Source organism: Grus americana, chromosome Z, assembly GCF_028858705.1.
Source record: "Grus americana isolate bGruAme1 chromosome Z, bGruAme1.mat, whole genome shotgun sequence".
In the NCBI taxonomy this organism is placed as follows: domain Eukaryota; kingdom Metazoa; phylum Chordata; class Aves; order Gruiformes; family Gruidae; genus Grus; species Grus americana.
The window spans coordinates 38,179,633-38,198,819 of record NC_072891.1 but is presented as its reverse complement, the minus strand read 5'-3'; the positions used below and the strand labels follow the sequence as shown (position 1 = coordinate 38,198,819).

Genomic DNA, 19,187 nt, shown 5'->3' with positions numbered 1-19,187 from the left:
AAAAACATTTAAGCGGGTTTTCCTGTAGTTTGTGGCCATTGCGTCTACTGGCACAGGGCAGCACTGAGAAGAGTCTGTCTCAGTCTTTTCTACTCCCCACCACCCCATCAGGTATTTAGACAAAAGGATGAGATTCTCTCTACTCCCTGCCCCCAAGCTTTCTCCAGCTGTCAGCCTCCCTTTGTGTGACAGATGTTCACCTTTGCAGCTCTTCACTGGAGTCATTCCAGGATGTCCAAGCCTCTCTTGTACTGGTCAGCCCAGGCTTGGACGCAGCCCAGACCCAAGCATGTCTCACCAGCATGTGCTCTCCAGCTGGTCTGCCCCAATCTGCACTGGTGCATGGGGTTATTCCTACCCACAGGCAGGACCTTTGTGTTTCCTGTTGGACCCCATCAGATTTTCTCCAGCTTGGCAAGTTAGTGACTCTTCCTTTACTCCTCTTTGTAGACAGTAGAAGTTTGTCTCTGCACAGCTGAGAACTACCACCCATGACTATTCTGATGGTAGCTCTGAACACATGAGGGAGCAGAGAGCTTCCTTAAGAAAGGTCCTTCTGCTATTGCCTTCTACCATCACATTTTCTCAAGTTTCCCACCTGATCTTGGCACAGGAGACAGCAGTTCCCTCTTCCTACAGCTTCAAACCCGAATTCGGTGCTCGTGCTGCTTTGGGGATTCCTCAAATGCAGGTTTTTGTTCCTGTTTCACCCTCCCTCCTTCAGCCTCCTCTCTCAATAGGCCATGCTAGAGCCAGCATATTAGGAAGGCAGTGTAATATTTTTAGCAGGCAGCATTATTAAAAAGACAGCAGTGACAGAAACAGTCAGAGCAAAACAAGCAAAGTTGTCCTGATGCCGACAAGATTATAAAAGTCCAAAAGACTGTCCCTGAGCTCCATACCTAAAAACAGGCCTGAAAAGATGAGCTTACTATGAATCTTCTTCACAAGTGGCCAGTTAGTGATGTGTATCAGTTTCTTCAGAGAGAGGTCTTTTGGGTCCAGTATTATTTTTACTAACAGATCAATGAACTGACTGCCATACCTGTTTGAAAGATACTCAGTTGTGAAGCCCTTGACCGTAACTGGCAGTTTCTACTGCTTAAATTTCATCCCAGCCTCACTCCTCTACCTGTCCCCTACCCCATAAAAGAAAAAAATAAAAAATCTGGAAACTGCATGTAAACCTGCAAGTATGTGATGAAGGAGGAGGTCCATCGGTGTCTCTTGCAAGCTAGGATGCATCACTGAAAGCATCCCTCTGTGCCCCTGTTACAAAGCCACTGAGACAATAGAACTCCCGGGAAATGTTCTGCCAAGTACAACCACCCACTGGTTAACGGTGCTTGTCTTGGTCAGCAGACAGCAGCAACTCTATCGTCAGGAAGCCAGGGTCCACCACTTCCCTGTGAACAAAACCTGCATGGATTCTGCCTCCCTCAGCCTGTTTTTCAATTTTTTTTTTACCTCTGCCAGTCCCCATGGCTTGGTTAAGGTGCCACAAACCCATCCTCTCTCATTAACCAAATATCTAAAAGTGAATCCCATCTTTTCTTTCCCTCTCCCCTGCCCCAACTGCTCCCACTCTTTCCCACTCGTAAGTCAGTGACGTACAATGAAACAATTCCCAAAAAAGGCAGTCACGTGTCTCTGCTTTTGCCCAACTATAGGCTGAAATTGCATTTAAGATTAAGTTTGATCAAGCAGGTAAGTTCCAATGGCAAAAAAAGCTGAACAATTGAGATTTTTTTTTTTTTTTTTTTACACAGGATGCATACATATTTTATTTATTTTGGGAAATACATTAAAAATTGTTTCTTAGTCTAGGATATCTATACAGAATTCAGAATATGCAGAGTGCCCTTTTAAACTCAAGAAACCTTTGTCAAATGTACAAAAACATTACAGAGAAACACTTGTTAATCAAAGCACAGTAAATGAATGCCATTTTTCAACAGTTCAAAACAGTCTCTAAACCAGTGCAAATTTTATTGCATTAAAGAAAACTTCCCAGCTCACTTAAAATCATAATTTATTCACACTACATCCTTTCATCCTCATTAGAATATAGTTTATTTTAAGCTCCTAAAAGGAGTTTAATGTGCTTCTAAAAACAGCAAACAATCCCTTTTATTTGCACCATTGATTGATGCAGACTGAAAGAACAAATAAAACCCCCATCCATTTCTCTCCTCATATGCATCACAATATACAGCACAGTAGAATACAGAACTAGAGTCCAATCCAACCATTCAGTTTCCAGGCTTAAAAGTTACAAGGGTGTGTGTTTGTTTTTTAAAAAGGTCCATAAAGAAGAGCTGATACACAGAAGGCACCTGAAGGTTTTTATTAGTTAGAAGAGAAAGAACTGTTGTCAAAAACATACAGTTATGTGAATAACATGACCTGGTTACCATTTAATGAAATAAAGTTATCTGTATTGAAATAATTGTTGAATTAAGAGTTTAAAAAGATAAAACTACTGAGTGGATTCTTCAGTTACTTATATTTTAACAATTTGTTTTAAAAATATAATTTCTATGATCTAATTTAATGTACATTTTGAAAATATCCCCTATGTTGCAGTTATTCAAGGAAAGCAGTAAACAATGAAAGGTATATTCTTCTAGCTGCGGCAACACAAAAAGCCATTAATTCACAGTTAAAATGGAATAAAATTACTCATTCACAAGTGCAACGTAGCTTGAGCTTAACCAATGTGAAATTCCATTAGGAACAAGACTAAGTTACTTGCAAAACAAATTAATTTTGTTTGAAACACATACACAATATTTTCCATTGAAATTGTACTGTCTAAACTTGAGTTATATAAAATGTGAAGACAGGATATAATTACAAGTAACATACAGATGTTTCTAGTCGCATGTTAAAGCTGGTACCTATTACTGTGCCAATACTGTGGCCCCATCTGTCTCCTATACCTACAGGGTTTTGAAAATTGTTATATCTTAGTAATGTGCCAGAATATATTTATAATTCATAAAGAAAAACTTTGTCACTTAAGAATCCTGATTTTAAACCTTTAAGACCCCATTTGTTGTTTTAATTTTACAAAAATTAGCTATTTTGATATGAGCACAGAAGCTATATGTAACCGTTTTACAGCTGGGTGAAAGGTGCAGTAAAGTATCTCCTCCGCATAACTGACTGCAGTTCAACATCCTTAGGGCAACAATTCAAGGAATCTTCTCTGGGATCATTGTCATTCCAACACAAACTTTCTGAGTTCTTGGGCTCACCTGAAATTCATTAACAGTTTGCATCCACATACATAATCAGTTTGGCTTAGACCCTCGCTTTGTGCACGCATTGCAGGTGATGAAGTTAATACTGATCTGCAACCATTTTCTTCACGTTTATACATGAGAATTCCAAAATACACACAGAAGAGCCATCTCTTCCCAAACACTGTCTGTTGAGCTACTAGAAAGAGTATTTAGAGGCAAGAGTTTTGCGAGTGAGCAAAATGCTCCTTTTTCTGCTTGCACTGAAAGGAAAACAGAACCAACATCAAGCTTATCCACACCCCTTCTTCACAGCACTTTGTCCAGCTCATTCATGCATTATGGATTCAGACAAATTTGGATTACTAGGAGTGAGGTGTCAAACAAATTAGAAGCATTTGCAGGTAACTAAGTAATTCTTATGCAGCCCGAGAAGTTCACACTGTTACTAACTTGCAGAGAAGAACTTACGACACCTTTGGTGCACCAAATTTTCAGAAAGACTGCACAAGTGTTTGCAATGCTCTGAAAACAAACAAACAAAACACACCCAAATAAAAAAAAAAAAAGAAAAGCCCAATAACAGCAACAACAACAAAAACTTCTGAAGACTTTTCCCTGTTTATTTTTGGCCAGATTTTCAACCATACAAGTATAGCACCATGCTAAGATACTTTATGTCATGCCTTTTTCTTATGCATGCTCATAGTTCTTTCAGCATTCAAATTAGGGAAGCCTACGCCTCAGAAAGTTTGTGTAGGAAAACCTGCAGTCTCTACCTGTTTGTAGGAGGAGACCTAAAAGTCAAAGGAAGAACAGCAAGTGCCATTATGCATTTGAAAGGAGAGAAAGCAACTGGGAAAAAGCACTCAGTTAATTCCTTTCAGATTTTTGTGAACCTTTCCCCCCCCCCCCCGCAAAAAAAGCATCTCCTTAGATGAAAGCTTAACAAACAAATAATTGTCAGAGATCTCCCTTTTCATTTGAACTACAGATTTCATTCAAGAACCAGCTGATTAGTTAGCTATTAAAAACCAAGCACTGAAAAAATCCAAATTAATAAAGAGTAAGCGCTTACTTTTGTCATTCTATATTAAAGAATTAATTTCAATAGGCAGATTCAAGATTTCAAGTAATTACATGTAGGCTTTCTACCACCTTGAAATCCAGGTACATACAACAGGAATCAAAGTTAATTTGTAGTGTACAGAAACGCCAATATGCAGGAGCAAATCAAAGCAAGTTCAATCCCACAGCTGTCCTCTTCCCCCTCAGGATTTAGGGGATTTTTTGTTTAGTGTATATATCTGGGGAAAGTCTAACATTTAGCACTAGATGCTGTGACACAATCTGCTTTGCTGTTTCTACAACTCTACTGCCTGATTAATCTATATTTTCAGCAACAGATGGGAAGGTTATTTTGAAGTGAAGGTGATCTGCTTACAGAATTTAGTTTATAATAATATTATTTACAATGGTTTAAAACAATTTAGACGTCAGCAGTTATCTAAAACAGCACTCACTGTCTTGTCCCAGATTGTCTGTTGTGACAGATTTTCTTTGTAATTTAATCAGCTGTGATAATTTAAGAATAACTAAAACTTGATTCCTTGCAAGATGCATCACATAATCATGTGGTTTGTCCACTTAACACTCAAATAATTGTCTTTGTCTAGCTGTATGTTTAAGATCAGTATAGAATTATACAAGAAAAATTGCCGTTTGATTTGTAGAAGTTGTTTGGATGAATGCTTCAGAGAGACTTTTGCTTTAAAAGGATGGAACCGCGCATGTCAATTATGTAATAGGAGAAGAGAGGAAAATAGGAAGAATCAAGCTCTACACTTCCATTGTGATGTAGGTCAGATATCTGCAAGCAACCATGCATAAACCCAAAGAATAAAGAATTAAAAAAAAGTGTGTGCTTTCTCGCTTTTAATTGTTAAGAAAGCATAATATTTTCATCAGGAGAGAACCTGTCCAGGCAATATCCCCATATTAATTTAGGACCAGCACTTTTAGACAAAATACAAGCAAATCAGTCTATGATGCAAATGTATTTTGTCACAAATAGTGCAAATCCTTTGTTTTAGCCTCATGAAAAAACAAAAGTTGGTTTTGTTGTTTCATGTAGAAGCTGTTCCAGACAGATATTCATCCCTCATCATTTTCAAGAATGAAAATTTTTAATAAAAGAGTAGTATGAAGTAAATACATTCATACTCAGATGCAAATATAGTTTCAGCTATGCTCCTTTAACATGCTACAAATCTTACTCTTTTTTTCTCTAGGAATAACTCCATCAGAAAAGCCATGCCATTAAATTTCAGCAAAAAACCTGGAATAAATCTTATCATATTCCTCAAGTAACAGAAACATTTAAACTGTTGACCAGTATCCAGGCTCTTCTCACCAAGACTGTGACTACAGTAGTCAATTAGATCTGTGAGGTGAGGAAGTGTCTTATCTACTAGAAGCAATCCAAAAGACGGATTCATCTTTTCAGATCATACACTCAAGCACTTCATTTGTGCTAATATACACATTTATAAATATATTTTAATTGAAATATTGAATTTGGACTGTCAGTGCAAAACAATTAACCCACAGGCTAGCCTTAAACCATAAGAGAGGGTGATAAAGGATTCTAGGAAAAAGAAACTTTTTAACCATACATGCATACAGTATAAAGCATAATTTTTTCAGACAGTATCTGTTGACAAACCTTGTATGTATCCTAATGCCATTTAAGCTTCCTATCTATTTTTTAGAAAGCCATCCATTTCTGAGCAGCTTAGTGTAGAAGCCTATAATTCTTTTGGAGAAAGCAGCAGGACATTCACAGGATCTTTAATTTGTCAGATGGACAATACCGGAAAGCTAGTGTAAGTTTCTGGTTTCTACAACTATAGACATACATTGTGAAAAGGTCAGCCAAAGACAATTGAGAATGCTGATTGGGACACGGGCCAAGAGAAGGGTAGCAATTTTAGGTACTGTGATCTGACAAAAGCAACTGCATTGCAACTTTCAATCCAAGGTCTCAAATATTTACATTCATACAAACATACTGTACACCAGTAAGAAAATCCCTCTTTTATGTAAAGGTCATTTTAAAGAAGTAGTGAAGAATTTAAATATTCTGTGCCAGGAAAGGTATTTCATTAAAATACACAAGTATTGGTGGCTCTGAAGAAAGTCACCAACTATAGGCTGCTGTTTAATCATCACCTTTTTGAACAACTTAATACTCTGAGGGAAAGATTTGAGGAAGGAAAAGCAGAAGTATATACAGGAAAAAAAGGCAGATCAATCACTGAAACCAACTCACCCTGTTAATATAGTTTTAAAACATTTTAACGTACTTTACACTGTGTCTCATGAGATGAAAGACAGAATATATGTTGTAGCTCAATGAAATCACTTTGACAAATTGCTCAATTATCACCTTTTTGGATTCAAAGTGTATATATTATATATATGCATATATATCATCATACTCCTGGTTCTTTTGTCTCACTGAAGTTTAGCGCGTGTTCTTGTCATTTTTATATTAAAGGTGCTCCAAAGCACTTCCTACAACACTCAACTCTGCTGCTTGGTGGAGCATCTATTTTCTGCATCTTCTCAAGAACATCCTTTGGTAAATTTTTATGTGCAAGTCTGTATTCACTATCAAAGACCTCTGAAATAGAAAAAGTAGAGTTGAAATTATTTAAGAAACCCTTTACAGTGCACACTACTGTTCCTATAAAATACTTCTGGTGATTTTTATATAATGATAAAGTAATTAACTAGCTGCTGATTTTTTTTTTTTTTTCAGAATGCATCCTCTCAGAGAACCTGTAAAGCATCTTCATGCTGGAGCATCACAGTGGATGCCCATTACTTCTATCATAGTTCAGTTTGCCTGTTCCTACGGTATTTCCCTGTCACAGCCCATAAAGGCATTCCTTTGCTTGCATAGTACCAAATAAAAGTCAGGGTAGAGGAGATCAGGAAGGGGCGGGCAATCAGGTGGCCAGATGACACAGGTCTAATGTGTGGGTCAGAGAAAGATGGACAAGACTGGGAACAAGTTTTCAGACATTAGGAATGAAAGCTTCAAGCTAATAAACTTTGTTCAAAATAACTGATTACTGGTTTCAGACAAAGTCAAAATTAATGGTCCCATCTGAATTACATTTTCATAAAAGCAACACCTACTTGAAGAGTGTCACTACAGTACTTTTCACTAAAACAGAGCAATTGTTTGGCATATTTTTTTGATGCCCCTGAACTGGATTTTCCTGCACCTGTTAACCATGATCACAATGGAACAACAGTAATAATTGAGAGTTGGTAAATAAGATTACAATGCCCATTTCTCCACCTGTACAGTAAGTTTATTTTAAATTACTCATGGATGAAAAGTCAATTTTATACACTAGGTTTCATATAAAGTATTCATATATTTCATATACTGGCACTATGCATTTCACAGTATTTTTTACTTACCAATGTCAATGTTCTCTCTTCCAAGAGACACCAGAGACAGGAAAAGAATTTCTCTGTAAAAACTCCTAGGAAATATTTTGAAGGGCAAGTCAATGAAAGCACCAACTATACTGAGTTTACAAAGTCAATGTTGAAGATGCTAATCTTCCGTTATGTAGTTTCTGCAACTGTTCTGTTAACCTTGCTTATGAAGAAATGACCAATCTACATGATTACTGGCTTAAAGTTTTCTTATGCCTGAATATTTTTCCTTAACGAATGAAATTATATTATTGCCAAATCCCAGCAGTTACATTTTCTATGAAAAAATCCCTCTGCCAAACATGCCATAAAAACTCCAGAAAAACAAGAAATATAATGTTGAGCACCACTTATTTATTAATGCATCCCTGCCCAAGGGTAAAGTACAGGGAGCAGGCTTATTTCAGATCACTCATACTTTGTTTTTTGTTTCAGAATGTCACAATCCATCTCAAAGACAGATCTTCTCTAGGCAGATTAGTTCTCGTTTCTTTTTAGTAACTACAAACCACAGAAGCAAAGATGACATAGCATGACAGACTTCAAACACATCTTGTATCTACTGTAATTTACTTCAGAGGCTGTGCTTTTGTATGAAACCCTCTTTGAATTGTAGTGCGGATGGCAAAAGGTACTGTACGAGTGTTATTTACATGCCTCCCTTGGTTTGTGGATCATACTGTATCCACTTTTCTTAGCCAGTACTCCAGGTTGGTAGTATTTCAACAGGTAGTTTGGAGAATATTCCAGGCACTGCAACAGGATGCTGCACACTTGTACTTATCAATTTGCCAGATCTGGAGCGACACCAGAATCTGTAATTTTCTGATTAATTTGTAAAATGTCCATTTTGATTAAAGAATTACATTTATGCATTTGATTTGGATGAATTATACATCTGGCTACAGAATGCATCTGTTTACAAACATGGACATGAACAAATATACACCGTGTTTTGTGGACACAAACGAAATTGAACATTGATTAGAGGTCCTTATGGAATTATCATTATGAAGTGTATACAGTCTGATCGTATTTAACTTTGGGCAGAAAGTAAGAAAAGATTATCTCTTTACCTCTGTCGTTTCACATCTGGCTTAACTTTCTGTACAAGGAGGCTGATTGGTTTATCAACGTTATTGTTTTGAATACATAGTTTGATGTTCTCCAACAACGTGTTAGTTGCCTGCTGATCTTCTGCCACTGTGGAGGGTCTCTTTTCAGAAGAATCTGGGAAATGCAACAGTCTAGATTATTAAAACAGTAAATATTTTTTTTTCACTTTCTGAATTTTTCACCTTCTACTAATTGAAGTGAGATATACAGATATACAGAAAGTTTACTTAAATCTACAGAAATTTGTTACAATGGAAAGGCTTTGTCAGCTTACAGACTTCACCACGAAAGTGACAGGATGCATCAAGTATCCATGTGCAAGAGAAATACACGTGAAAGAGAAATACAAAAGTCTGAAGGGTATCCAGCATCAGATGTTGCCTGCGATGGTTTGTTAGCTCAGCTATATTGCTGTACTTAAGTTTCAAAAACTAGGTTCACTCCAAGAAGGTTATTTTTACAGAAAGAAAAGAAATACAACAAAAGACTGTCACATTTCTTATCAAAGAAACTTTTCTTATCAAGGCCCTTCTTAAAAGCCACCTACAATTCATTGATAACTCTGGGCAACATATTGAAATAGATAATGCACAGTTGCATCAAACAGGAAAGAAAATTATCAAGACATTTACCATCACAATTTGTTGCTTACATTGCCACTTCCAGAATAACACTCAACTATTATTCTTTGGAAAACAGTGACTTGTGAAGGAATAGCGAGTCCATTTACTGGCAAAAAAATAAGGCTACAGATTAGGCAGCAAGCATGTCGCGTGTAAATGAAATGTAGACCAAGGCTAGTAATCATAATCACACCAACCTAAGGTTTTCATAAAATTTATATATATGATGCTTTACAAATGTAATTCTCTGTTTTCCAAATACTTTCTGACACTGCTGTAGAGCTACCTACAATACTACTACCACATTTAAAACAGGCCTTTTTCTCCTTTATTTACCTAAATACATGTATTTATGCATCTTCATTCATGTTTGAGTACTTTGGGTACAGTTTTCATGTATTATGCTCAAATCAATATACTTTTGTAGAAGCTAAGGGAAACACCACATCTTAGTCTGTGCTCTTGACTGTAACTTTCTGATCAGTCTGTTTGGTTTTAGGATACTTTTCAACAAACACTTTTTTCTTCCTTAGAACCAGAATTAGCATGCTACATAGTTTTTCAAAGTTAGAACAGACTGAGAAGTTTAGGTCAACACACATTTTTTTTGCTGATGAGAAGTAATGAAATCCCAAAGTTCTCATAACCAGTCTGCGTGTTGTTTCTCCCTTCCAAATCAAGTTATGGTAGACAAAGGCTTTCTTGGATCTTACTTTTTGACAGTGAAGTAGGCTGCCAAATGTACATAGTAATGGGACTTGTGACCTTTCATTCATTTACAGAAACACAAGATACATTTTTGAAAGACAGTCGTCTTTTCCATGCCTGCATAGATATAACCAGACAATGCAGTGAAACATTCAAATCAGGTGAAGCTTATTTAGCACCACATCTAGAGCAAATCCTCCCACCCTGTTTATAAGTGTATGACACATAAAGAACAGATAACATACCTTTTCACACAGATCAGTAAGGTATTTTCACAAATAATTTGACAAAACTTTGTTAAGTACCTAAGAGATTGCAGATGCTTCACACACTTAAAAAGCTTTCCAACTTGATGGGCTGCGCGCACTTCAGACACTACAAAACAACTGTTTCTTTTCATAGCCTCTGCTCCCTCTGCTTTCTGTAACACTTGTTTTACTTACTGAGATTTCGCCAAGACATATACAGGGGCTCCCCCGGCTCTTGGTGAAGGTTGATATTGTCCCACAGAAGCTGGATGTACACTAGCTTGCTATCTTGAGCAAGAGATGTCAAAGGAAGCTAAAAAACATGAGGAAAGGGAAGAAGTTTTAAAAACATCAGTACAGTCTTATTTAATAAACTGCTGGTTTACTCATTTTGCAAACAAAGAAGGTTTACTTTATCTTGAATCCAAACAAACAGGAACAGTTGATGTCTTCTAGAGAAAACTGCACTCAACCAGAGCAAAGTCACAAGCACTGCCACATTTAATTGCCCTTTCTAGTTCAGCCTAATATATGAAGACCATTCAGTTTTCTACAGGTATCTGAAGAAAATATTTATGCATATTTTTTGTGCACCCAACATGTTACTTGATTAATACCACTCTACATGCCATACCTTATTTTCTGACCTGACTAAGATGTGGTATGCATGTCTATGTGTCGGGTCTTCCCAAGAAGCAGAAAGAATCTGTATTTGTATACAAGTGGGAACCATTTATGTCCATTAAAAATATATGGCACTCGAAACAATAGTTCCATAATTATTTTATAAAATTAAGTTCCTCTGGAGTCACTAATACAATAAGAATTAGTGGGCAAGAAAAAATTACCACTAATTTGTCAATTTAAAGTAATAATTAAAAGATATTATATCACACCTTGTTGTCTTCCCTGCTAATGCATTGTATTTTTCTGGTTTGCTTTAGATTTCATTAGTATTGGTCTTCAACTATATTTCTTGGAAAATTGTTCTTGGTTCTAGGTGGGGGGATTTTTTTAAAATTGAAGGACAGAATTTTAAAATTAACATGCATACAAGCAGATACGAAAATACTACTTTTTCATGTACATCATATACAAATACCTATTGAATTTGGTACTTACATACACAAATCATAGGTTTCAGAAACACATCTGCTCCTTAAAATGGGAAAAAGCAAAAATACTCAAAAGATAGCATCCACTCTACATTCTTTTGTTCTATTCATACAGTAATGAAACTCAACGGAGTTCGAGTAACAAGTGGAAAAGAAAAAAAATTGACTAATAACTTAAAAGGTTTATATACTAAAGTATGTAACCCACACTATGTGGATTACAATGTATTGCAATTTTTGAGTTCTCTGCAGACGCATCTTGTTTCCTTCTATGTATCAGCCTTCTGTTTAATCAATCTTATTCTCTGGGTTTTTAAAAAGAGAAAAGCCTGACTAGAATTTGAATGCTGTTTTCACTCATCTTCCTTCAAGATACCTTGTGGAAAACAAACCTATCTACTTGTATTATAAAAACCAGGAACCTAGATCCAAGCTACTCAGATATTACCAACTTTTTTTGAACTAAACTCTCAAATTTAGCTTACTCTAATACCTGTAGTTCTAATATGAGGAAGCCACTTACCTGCACTCCATCATTACAGTGTTCAGATGTTAGAATGAGTCCAGGTAAGTTGCTAGGTAGATCCAACCGTTGGAAATACCAAACTAGATTCCAGAAAATTATGGGGTGTTGATTGATGAATTTGGATGTGTGAATTACTTGCTCTCCCTCATTTTCCAACAGTGATTCAAGCTCCTTACGTAGTACCAAAGGGCTCAAGTAGGGTACAGATACGGGGAGAGGGTTAGGTCTTTTTATTAAAGGATCCTAAAAACAAAACCACACACACAAAAGAAAAATCGGGTTTTTACAAAATCAAAGATTTTTCTTCTAAAAATACTCTTCAGGATTACTTGCCCTGAAAATCCTACATTGCAGAGTTTCTTTTGATAACTGGAAAAAGCCTCTGAAAATACTGAACACACAATAACTTCAACAGCATCAGCAGTTTTGACTGTTGAGGTGTTTCTTACCTTTAAAGAGCAATCACCTAAGCTTGCTCTATTATGTGAAAAAGAGAAAATTCTGATTTGTTATAACTTGTTCCTGATTGTGCAGTTTCAAATTATCTAAGCTGGTACTAAGCCAGTGGCAATGGAGATTGCAGAAAAATGTCAGTTATTACATCAGCTGTGGAACTGAATCATGAGCTCACATGTGAAGACAGCTTCTTACCAATAAAAAGCACTTTGCCAATAAAAACACTTTGTTTCACAAGCAAGAATAATGTGATAGTCTCAATATTGCCTCTGACCTTCTCCCATCCAGTCAACAGGTAAGCCTAACCTTATATTGAATATAAAGGAGGTATGTAAGCTAATGTGTGGAAAGGAACAAACTTTCACTCTTGCAAGTGTGTTGTTTGCACTACTGTGTTTAGTCTGCTGCAGAAGTTGGGTTATTTTTAAAACAAACTTCCAGTTTTAAAAAGACAAAGACTAGCTTCATTCTGCTAGAGAGAATGTTTCAAATCAAGCAGCACCGTTTATACAATGTACTGAAAAAGCAATTTTAGATTAACTGAACCAAGATTTATTTTTGTCATAACAACATGAAAATATGCTTGGCCATTCCCATTCCCCAAATGGACAAAACTGCTAGTAGTAGAACACTACGTTACATTCAATATTTTGCTGTCAACTGCATGTGCAGCTTCTAGACTTACCACAACTTCTTGCAAACTATTTGGAAGACTAACTGTTGAAATGCCATGAGACGGTCTCTGGGAAAGATCAATGTTTTGCAGTGGACCTCCAACACTGTGGCTCCGAGTCAAGGACACTCCCCTTTTTGGTGGATTATTGGCAGATGTCTTCATGGTTCTGGGATCTTTACTCTCTTCTTCTGCCACATCACTGTTTGGATTTTAGAAGAGAATAAACTAATATGAAACTATTCAGCATTCCTATGGCAACAGGAAAGAAGCAGAGAAAGGCTGCCAAGTAAGTATCCTAAACCAAGTTTTTCTTTTAATAAGGAATCATATTTGCCTAGTTAGCTCCACAGTTTAGGGAAAATAAAACAAAATGCCTCTCAGAACAGTATAACCATCCCACCAGAAAAGTAGACATGAATTTGAAAGCACTGCAGTTCTGTATAGGTACCATTGCTCTGACAGACCTCTACCCTGCTTAGAAAAACAGCAATGTACAGTTTTGTCAACACACAAAGATTATCTTGTTCTGACTATGCTCATTTTTACTTCCTCTTCTCTTTATGTTTACTTTCTCTAAATGTCATAAGCAGAGCAAAAATATTACAGAAAACAATGTATAAGTTGAATGCCAAAATAACTGAGAAGAAAAAATTGTCAAACACACCCAAAAAGGTAATTTAAGGAAATTCCTATTACAGGCTTGTCAAATTTAACCCATACAATCAAGCCACTTGCCCATCTGGAAATATTCATTTTGTGCCCCTTATAACTGAAACAATAATTCAACTACAACACAGAGAAAAAACATCAAGTGAAATAGAAAATGTCTGCTCCCATATAATCTGAAATGGGAGAGAAGAGATTAATTTAGAGGTGACCTTCACTCCCAAGTTTGACTTTAGTTAAAAATATATGACATCGAAGTTAAGAGATTAACATAAGCAACACCACCTTTCATTTTTAGAGTATTAAGACTAACTAACATTACATTGATTTAAGTTTCAATAGTCTGACACAGGCATTAGCTCATTAGCTCGCAGGCATTGATACTCAAGAATTCCAAACTGAATAACAATTTAAAAACCCCCACTATTACAACAAAATGTCAATAAACTCCAGCAAAAAGGTCACAATTCATAGCAGCAGTACTTCAGTTCTTCCTTCTTCCAACATGACACCTGCTCCTTAATGCTTCTTTCCTCAAACTGTTTCAAAAGTGGTATTGTTTTTCTGAGTTTCAGTTTTACATCAGCATTATTTGTCATAGAGTGCATGCTCAGTACAAGTGCTGAGTGCTCTGAGAGCTTTCTCTCAAAAAAGTGTTCCAGCAAATGCACTTATATTTTCCATAATGCAGTGTTCATCTTGTTAAATTCTAAACACAAGGAAAGGAGAAGTAATGCTTAAATTTCTGTGTGTCTTTAAAAGGTGTGTTCTAACAATACTGAGTAGAAGTTTTACCTATTTGTCAATAGTGGATGGACCTGAAGATTTATTTCTATACTTACACCTCCAAACCCCACTCATTCAGTGGAATCAGCTTACTTCAAATTGACAAATGCATGCTTGAAACGTGCAAGAAGAATGAGAGGAAACAGACAATTGTCAAGTTACAACTGAACTTCTCCACCACATTTGGTACGTAAGCCAACCTTCACTTTAGAAGTAGAGGAGAAACACTGGAATTGTTGATACATTTCTGAGAGAACTAACAACCCTGTTTTACCTACCTCTGCTCAGCTGCAGAGCTAGTTTCTTCAGCTATGGTGTGGCTGGACTGTGGGTGATCTGAAAAACTGATCAAGTCGGCAACAGCTGGACTGGACAACAGTTTCTGCCCCAGGGGATCCATGGCTAATGGAAGGGTACCACTCTGTAAACTGTCTCCTGAGGTACTTTGCTTCAGGAAAAAGCTAAGTTACAACATGAATGGGAGGGCAGAGAAATAGAAAGGTTAGATGTAAGCATAAAGTCATTAAAAAGCTTATTATTTTCTACATTTACTTTCAAACAGTAGCACAAATAAGAAAACACATTAAAAAGCTTGACAACAGGGCACGAACTTTGTCCTAATGTCTCCACTGTAACTTATACAGACAGAGTAAATGAACACATACAGAGATGGGATTGCAAAATAAGAAATCCTACACTGAACGTAAGTCATTACAAGTGATCACGGTTCACAATCAGCAACAAGCTATCAATAGCTGACACATCACTGAAAATGGTTCTTATTGTAATGTGACCATACACCATTATAAGCACAAGGTAACAGGAATGTGTCTTGCTTTGCTAAGGATTTTTAAGTACACACACTACAGATGTTAATTTTCAGAACACTAACGGAAGCTCTGTTTCACAGCAATAACCACTACAGTGAGAATCCATTTTAAATTCATAGAATCATAGAATGGTTTGGGTTGGAAGAGACATCAAAGACCATCTAGTTCCAACCCCCCTGCTACGGGCAGGGACACCCTCCACTAGACCACATTTCCCAAAGCCTCAACCAACCTGGTCTTAAACACTTCCAGGGATGGGGCCTCCACAACCTCTCTGGGCAACCTGTTCCCGTGCCTCACCACCCTCACAGCCCCTTTCAGGTACTGGAAAGCCGCAATTAGATCTCTCCAGAGCCTTGTTTTCTCCAGGCTGAACAACCCCAACTCTCTCAGCCTGTCCTCATAGGAGAGGTGCTCCAGCCCTCTGATCAGCTTCGTGGCCCTCCTCTGGACTCACTCCAACAGCTCCATGTCTCTCCTGTACTGGGGCCCCCAGAGCTGGACGCAGTACTCCAGGTGGGGTCTGACAAGAGCGGAGTAGAGGGGCAGGACCACCTCCCTCGACCTGCTGGTCATGCTGTTTTTGATGCAGCCCAGGACATGGTTGGCTTTCTGGGCTGCAAGCGCACACTGCCGGCTCACGTTGAGCTTTTCATCAATCAATACCCCCAAGTCCTTCTCCTCGGGGCTGCTTTCAATCCATTCCTTGCCCAGCCTGTAGTTGTGCTTGGGATTGCGCTGACCCACGTGCAGGACCTTGCACTTGGCCTTGGTGAACTTCATGCGGTTCACACGGGCCCACCTCTCCAGCCTTCCCTTCCCTCCAGGATGTTGACCACACCACACAGCTTGGTGTTGTTGGCAAACTTGATGAGGATGCACTTGATCCCATTGTCCATGTTGGTGACAAAGATGTTAAACAGTGCTGGTCCCAATACCAACCCCTAAGGAACGCCACTCATCACTGTTCTCCACAGAGAATTTACTTATTACCTTAAAATAAGTTCCAGCTTTCACAGTGCAAGTAAAAGAGGGAAAAATAGTAAGCAGAGAAGCTTAAACTGGAGAACTACTGGAAAAAAAATAAGCTGGAGCATCTGTAACTAAAAGCCATTAATATTTGTTTTGGAGACTTTAATTTGAGAGAAACTGTTTGCTGACAGATTTTAAAACTGCTTCATATGCTTTTAAAAAGTTCATGATACATTAGCTTTGTTTTAAAAGCTAAACAAAATGAAAACAGACTTATACCTTCTGTACAGATATGATTACAGAGAAAATATGAAAAGAAAAAGTGGCAAAAAGGCAACCAGTTATTTGCTTTTTGACTGCTTAACAATGAAACTCAATAGTTTACAGGACTTATAATTACCTTCAGTACAATCACAACTGTTGAACAGGCAGTGATACTCTTGTGAACATAGATAAAAATACTGGGAGATATAACTAAGATCATTTTGTGAAAAAATATCACCAATATCCAAGTGCAAAGGCAGAAAGCGTGTATCTATAAAAGCCACTAACCTTGCAGAGCCACGTAGGTCTTTAAATTCAACATTAAGTAAAGGCAGGAAGGTACTTGTACAGAAAGGACAGGTAGTGTTCAAGTTTGAATCATCTGCTGTCCATCCAGCCATAATTTCTTCATCATACACCAAAGCACCACAAGCTCTACATTGAGAGCAGCTTGACATCAATACCTAGAACAGCAAAGAATGAATATTATCAGTCTTTTTTCAGGGTTCTTTTACAATTGGCTTTATAGGCTTAGTATCCACAGGAGTTTAACAGGTATTAAAATGCCAGTTGGGAAGCATGAGTTCATCGCTACTTACTCACCATACTCAGAGTTATCTTGTCCATCTAACTTTTACCTATGAAATGCAAATACTAGTAATTTCTTTTTGTTAGGTATTTTGAGGCCTGGACAAAGCACTACCCTGAAATGCTACTAATTCAGCATTTGCAATTGCTCACTCCTATGAAGCCTTCAGCATATACAAATTAGTTTCAATTGTATAAGTAAATGCATGTCTACTTCTCCAAAAAAACAAAAAAACCCCAAAACCAGCCAAACACCAAAGAAACCTTTTGTAGTGGTGTGGTGGGCTGACCTTTGCTGGACACCAGGTGACCACCAAGCTGCTCTATCACTACCCCTCCTCAACTGGACAGGGGGAGAAAAATATGACAAAAGGCTCGTGGGTCAAGACAAGGACACGGGGATCACTCAGCAATTACTGTCACGGGCAAAACAGACTTGACTAGGGGAAATTAATTTATTACCAATCAAAAGTCAGAGTAGGGTAATAAGAAATAAGACAAGATCATAGAACACCTCCCCCAACCCCCTTCTTCTTTCCAAGCTCAACTTCACTTAAGATTTCTCTACCTCGTCCCCCCCAGCAGCCCAGGAAGACAGGGAATGGGCGTTGTGGTCAGTTCACATGTTCTCTCTGCTGCTCCTTCGTCATCAGGGAGAGTACTCCTCACACTCTTCCCCTGCTCCAGCGTGTGGTCTCTCCCACAGGAGACAGCGCTCCATGAACTTCTCCAACGTGAGTCCTTCCCACGGGCTGCAGTTCTTCACAAACTGCTCCAGCGTGGGTCCCTTCCACAGGGTGCAGTCCTTCAGGAACAGACTGCTCCAGTGTGGGTCCCCCACCGGGTCACAGGTCCCACCAGAAAACCTGCCCCACTATGGGCTCCTCTCCACAGGGCCACAGGTCCTGCCAGGAGCCTGCTCCAGTGCGGCTTTCCCACGGGGTGACAGCCTCCTTCAGGTGCCTCCACCTGCTCCAGCGTGGGGTCCCCCATGGGCTGCAGGTGGATATCTGCTCCACCATGGCCCTCCCATGGGCTGTAGGGGGACAGCCTGCCTCACCATGGTCTTCTCCACAGGCTGCAGGGGGATCTCTGCTCCGGCGCCTGGAGCACCTCCTCCCCCTCCTTCTTCACCGACCTTGGTGTCTGCAGGGCTGTTTCTCTCACATATTCTCAATCCTCTCTTTCAGCTGCTGTTGCACAGCAGGTTTTTTCCCCTCCTCTTAACTATGTTATCACAGAGGCGCTACCACCGTCACTGATGGGCTCAGCTTTGGCCAGCAGCGAGTCCACCTTGGAGCTGGCTGGCATTGGCTTTATTGGACATGGGGGAAGCTTCCGGCATCTTCTCACAGAAGCCCCTCCAATACCAAAACCTTGCCATGCAGTCCCAATACACGTGGTAAAACCAGAAAGCTGTTTTTTACCTAATAAAAGTCTCATCACTAAACTAGATTGAGAACTGGAGAAAAGATGGTAAAAAATAATCCTGTACTAGCTGAAGAATGGTCTATAATAATTTTTTTAGGCTTCCTCTTACTTCGTTGTTTCACTCTCATAGGAAACAAAACCAAAAAACCACCACCAAATGCAGCATATATTTTAGATCGAATATATTTTAGCTACTTGCCCAACGGCAACATTTTTCTTTTACTATGCTATGTCCCTTACATAATGCAGTGCAGAAGTTTGACAAGCCTAGATCTCCAGAACATCAAACATGAAAGAAAATTTCATGGGACCTAGCAAAGTAATACTACAGCTGAGAGAAAAGTGACCCAGGCAAACACAGTGACCATTGCCTACGTATCTGAAGTCTGAAAGTATCTACAAGCGACAACTGAAAGAGA

General features: G+C 38.4%; 1 protein-coding gene across 3 annotated transcripts in view; it reads right to left on the bottom strand.

Annotated features, from left to right (window-relative positions):
* Window positions 1-207: 207 nt before the first annotated feature.
* The window catches only part of DENND4C (DENN domain containing 4C), an 80,989-nt gene continuing 62,009 nt past the window's right edge, over window positions 208-19,187 (bottom strand). For all 3 annotated transcript variants that reach the window (XM_054809381.1, XM_054809382.1, XM_054809383.1), the window contains 8 exons: window positions 17,038-17,213; window positions 14,962-15,144; window positions 13,241-13,430; window positions 12,097-12,342; window positions 10,654-10,771; window positions 8,840-8,993; window positions 7,743-7,807; window positions 208-6,930 (listed from right to left, as the gene is read on the bottom strand). In XM_054809381.1, coding sequence (XP_054665356.1) covers window positions 6,794-6,930; window positions 7,743-7,807; window positions 8,840-8,993; window positions 10,654-10,771; window positions 12,097-12,342; window positions 13,241-13,430; window positions 14,962-15,144; window positions 17,038-17,213 — 1,269 coding nt within the window. In that variant the 3' untranslated portion in view covers window positions 208-6,793. The remainder of the gene's footprint in view (window positions 6,931-7,742; window positions 7,808-8,839; window positions 8,994-10,653; window positions 10,772-12,096; window positions 12,343-13,240; window positions 13,431-14,961; window positions 15,145-17,037; window positions 17,214-19,187) is intronic.